General features: G+C 32.6%; 1 protein-coding gene across 2 annotated transcripts; it reads right to left on the reverse strand.

Annotated features, from left to right (window-relative positions):
• Positions 1 to 1,988, reverse strand: LOC120146504 (membrane magnesium transporter-like). 2 transcript variants are annotated; one of them, XM_039160039.1, is made up of 4 exons: positions 1,829 to 1,988; positions 1,693 to 1,745; positions 1,513 to 1,613; positions 1 to 329 (listed from the first exon to the last, which is right to left on the reverse strand). In XM_039160039.1, the coding sequence occupies exons 1-4, from the start codon at positions 1,899 to 1,901 to the stop codon at positions 236 to 238; spliced, it is 321 nt and encodes a 106-aa protein (XP_039015970.1). In that variant the 5' UTR covers positions 1,902 to 1,988; the 3' UTR covers positions 1 to 235. The 2 variants fall into 2 exon arrangements, with proteins under 2 accessions (XP_039015970.1, XP_039015969.1); XM_039160038.1 differs by having other exon boundaries at positions 1,513 to 1,609; positions 1,689 to 1,745.
• Between the last annotated feature and the right edge of the window lie 2,381 nt (positions 1,989 to 4,369).

The following is a 4,369-nucleotide window of genomic DNA, read 5'->3' on the forward strand; positions in this document are numbered from 1 at the left end:
GAAAACGTAAAGACAAAATAATATATTGAATGTCTGGCCTACTACAAGCCCTGATAATGATTCCAACTCAAAACTAGGTTCAATTACATATGTTAGGCAAAAATAACATAAAAGCAAACAAGAAAGCCAAAATCCAAATTTTAGCAATAATGACCTGATACATAGGCTCTCTACTCTAAAGTTCAACAGACTCGCCAACAATGGTGATCTGAAGCACCATGAAGCTTCTTCAATCTTAATGCTTCAGCTTCATATCGATTTCTAAAGGAAGTGCTTTGGCTCTGTGATTGAAGATCATGAAGTCCAAGTTTGCTGGTAAAGAAACAATCCTGCATTCCAGATTTAAATTCTTGATATCCGAGAGCAATATAATAATTGTACAACAATAAAGCAATAGTTGCTTCAACAATGTTAACTTTCCTACAAACTGAATTTGAGTTACATATGAAAAATGTGAAATTTAGTACACCTTTTCTACAAAGAAAAAGAATGAAGAGGCATCAAAATCAAAAAGAAGGATCAGGCCAATAAGCACGAGGGCATGTGGCTGAGAGGCTCATTTCATAAGAGCGAGTATAATATCTAGCTATTAAAATGCAAAGAAGCACACAGTGTTTTATTAGATAGAATTTTGCAGTATTAAATAGAAAGATTAGTAAAAACCCATTTGGTCGGGTTCTCATTGAGCTCCTTATTCAAATTGTATGTATATTTCCTAGGAGGGGAGTGTTGAGTGGAATCCTCAAGAGAGAATACAAAAAGATTAAACACATTACGACCCGTGAATCACTCCATGTGAAATTGGTGAAGATTACACCGGGAGTGCTGAGTAAAATCCTCGAGAGAGAATACTCAAAGATCAAAACACACTAAGACCTTCTATGGCATATCAGTCCAAGTGAAATACGTGAAAATTCACCCCTGTGATTATCGACTAACACTCAATCAAAATCACTAGGTACAATCGTTAGATTACGCACTGAAAATGGATAAGGGTAGTACCTGGAATACTAGTACACCATCATATGGGGGCACCTAGCTTGTTTCAATTAAACAAGATGCCAAAGACAGTCAGGACATGATCTTGTAGATCATTTTCAGTTTAATTTTATATCTCACTCCCTATCTCAATATATAGATGATTAACACTAAACTAACAAGAAAAGTTCCCTTCTTTTTAGTTCACAACAACTTCATTCGCATACAACAGACTAACAGGTGAGTGCAGGATAAAGGATGTTCAACACATGTATACTCATATTCTAAGCATTATCGAACATGTGTTTAAAACAAATGGCTGTCATAGAGGTGAGTACAGGATAAAGGAATATGTTCAACACATGTATACTCATATGTTCCCTGCTTTCCCCAATGTTATATGAATGAAAACAGAAACAACTTCAGATAGCCTAATTTGACCCCTAATGCAAAATAAAGCATTTGATTTCACGTTACACAAAATTTATCTTTATAAACAATGAGAACCGAAACAAATATATAGTTTCCAAATACCTATTCTCCTCAGAATCAGGATGTATGGAGAGAAAATTCCCAGGCACGGTTAAGGCAGCCGAAACACATAAAACAAACCCTAGAAGCAACTCCAAAACTGTCTGCACTTTCCAGATCAATTTATTTACTTCAGATTTAGAGAACAAAATTGTTAACAAAATCAAATCCAATCAAACTTACGTTCATGGGTGGAGCAGAAAACTCTTCCTCCGTAATCTTCAACAGCCCCCTATCTGGAAAATCAATCAAAAAATAAACTTCAAGATTTAATCGATAAAATCAAATCGGAGATGAATGCAAAGTTATGGAAATTTACACTGAATCGTCGAATAAGCTGCGTGGAAGAGGAATAGAACTCCAAAGACGCCGATTATGAAACCTAATCCCATCGTTGACGGTCTCGATTCACAATTCACAACCTAAAAGCCAACGAAAAGGATGGTTTTTTGGGTACTTTCTTTTAAAATTATTATCGCTACACATCTATACAGAAAAAATGGAATCGCTCCGCATAAATAAAATCTTGTTTTCGAAAGAAACGGCGTCGTACTAATCTTTTGAAAATTATTTAGGGTAAAGAATAATAATGGTCACTGAACTTTTCTGAAGCTTTCATTTAAGTCCCCCAACCTTTAACACTTACAATACAGTCCCCCTAACATTTAGTTCGTTTACAATATGGTCCCGACGTTACAATGCCGTTAGAAGATACTGACGTGGCAGTAAAAATTAGGGTAAACTATATAAATGGCCACTGAACTTTTTAGGCTTTTGCATTTAGGTCCACCAACTTTTAAAACTTGTAAAACAGTCCTTAATTTCATTCTAAACTCTAAATTCCAAAATAATTCAATTACATTATAAACCCCAAATTCCAAAATAATCAAAATAATATTGAGTTAACCAAGATTTATATAATTTTTTTTGATTTTTTTATGTTTTGATTGAGTTATATTCAATGAAAATTGATTGTTACTATTCGATTGAGTTCATGTGCAATTGAATGGTGGGGTATGCATGCGTAAATGATGCATGTACTATGTTATTTTGTTCAACTCCACTTAAGACCGCAAGATCCATAGTGATTTTTTTTTCTAATTTGAGATGTCGGAATATATTATGGCAGGCAAAGAAATGAAGTTAGAGTGGGGGCTGCTTCACTGTATCAGATTTCCGATTTTGTGTTGATTTTAAGGTGTGAGCTTATGTTCTTCTTTTGACTTGCTTGTGATGTAGTAACATGTAGGATGTCGAAATAATCTACGAATGTATCATAGAACTTAGTTGGAACCGATTGAAGTGTGTTTTGGAACACATCCAGTATGACCTTGCTATGTTTGTATCATTACTTCATTATAGAAATGAAGCTACTGTCGTAACCGGTTTTCGTCCGGGCACGAAATATTAAAATTTGGCGGGGAAATTAATATTAATAAATAATTTTGAAAATAATTTGTGAGTCGCCATCGGCCTTTTTGGATCAGGTAGGTCGAATACCTAAAAATTATTTTTTTAAAAGAGTTTTAAGAAAACATCAATTAAAAAATTGAACTGATCTGCGTTTTATAACCAAAAATTCATTCTTTTTAATAATAAAAAGGGATTCGTGGTCGGTTACGTTTAGGGAAGGATTAGCACCCCTACAACGCCCAAGATTGGTACTTTTTAATTATAAATTGTCTCTATTATTAAAAATTTAAAAATTCAAAAATATATTTAATTTATAATCTTATAATTTCAAAATAAAAAAATATTTATTTAAAAATATCCGAAAAGAACTTCTAGGTGCCTTAAGACAGCTCTTTTCTTTGATATTGATAAATATTGATTTAAATAATATTGTTTAATTTTTAATTTTTTAAAATATCAGAATAGGACATCCAGTTGTATTAAGACTGTCCTTTTCTTCATTATTAAAAATAAATAAATATTTAAAAAATTACTATTTATTATATATATTTATGAATATATATAAAAATATTTAACAATATAATAAAAGAAAAATACTACTAAAATAATATAAAAAAACAATAAAATAAATGAAAACATATAAAATAACTGACTAAATTATAGTAAAAATAAAATCAAAAATCTAATTCATAATTAATCAAAATTATAAGGATTAAATATGTTATTTCCTTATTTAATAATTTAGTGACTAAAATAAAACTATCTAAAATTCGGATATTATAAAAAAAATTAAAAATATAAACTAAGGATTAAATATTATTTATCAAAATTAAAGGACTAAATATGAAATTTATCTTAATATATTATTAATACGGTTAATGGCTAAAATATAAATAAATAAAATGTAGAGACCAAATTAAAAGAATCAAAAATTTGATTCAATGACTAAAAGGTAAAGATTACAAACTAGAGGGATGACGGACGAGGTTAATCTTTTTATTAATTACGGACAGATCCCTCCCCAAAACGGCGTCGTTTGGGGAGGGCTATTTAAGCCCATTCATAGCTGGCCCGAAGGGCCAGCAGCTCATTCATTTCTTCTTCTTCTTCTCTCAAAAACGAGAGAAGAAGCTCTCTCTTCCTTCTCTCTAGCTTCCCTCATCGGAGGGAAGCTGGTTATCGGTCAGCCACCGTGGGCCGCCGTTAGCCACCGTCAAAACCACCGCCGGCCACCATATCCGGTGGCCGGAAATTACAAATCCCACCCCAAATTAAAGCCTGGTTTTCCCTAAAGCTAGATCCGTAGGTTTTTTAGCCTAAAATACTACTGAAATGCGTAGATCTAAAGTTTATACCTTCGACCTTTGACTTTCCGATGGCTCCAAAAAGGCTCTGATGATCAACGGTTCCCTCGGTAAGTTTCTTTTCTTCCTTTTTCCTTTTGTTT

Source organism: Hibiscus syriacus, unplaced genomic scaffold, assembly GCF_006381635.1.
Source record: "Hibiscus syriacus cultivar Baekdansim isolate YM2019G1 unplaced genomic scaffold, ASM638163v2 tig00110929_pilon, whole genome shotgun sequence".
Classification (NCBI taxonomy): Eukaryota; Viridiplantae; Streptophyta; class Magnoliopsida; order Malvales; family Malvaceae; genus Hibiscus; species Hibiscus syriacus.

Excerpts from the sequence above, each read along its gene's own strand:
- LOC120146504 (XM_039160039.1), bottom strand. The coding sequence starts at position 1,901 with ATGGGATTAGGTTTCATAATCGGCGTCTTTGGAGTTCTATTCCTCTTC. Across the intron at positions 1,746-1,828 it reads AGCTTATTCGACGATTCAGT|ATAGGGGGCTGTTGAAGATT; the intron begins GTAAATTTCCAT and ends TTGATTTTCCAG. Across the intron at positions 1,614-1,692 it reads TTTCTGCTCCACCCATGAAC|ACAGTTTTGGAGTTGCTTCT; the intron begins GTAAGTTTGATT and ends TGGAAAGTGCAG.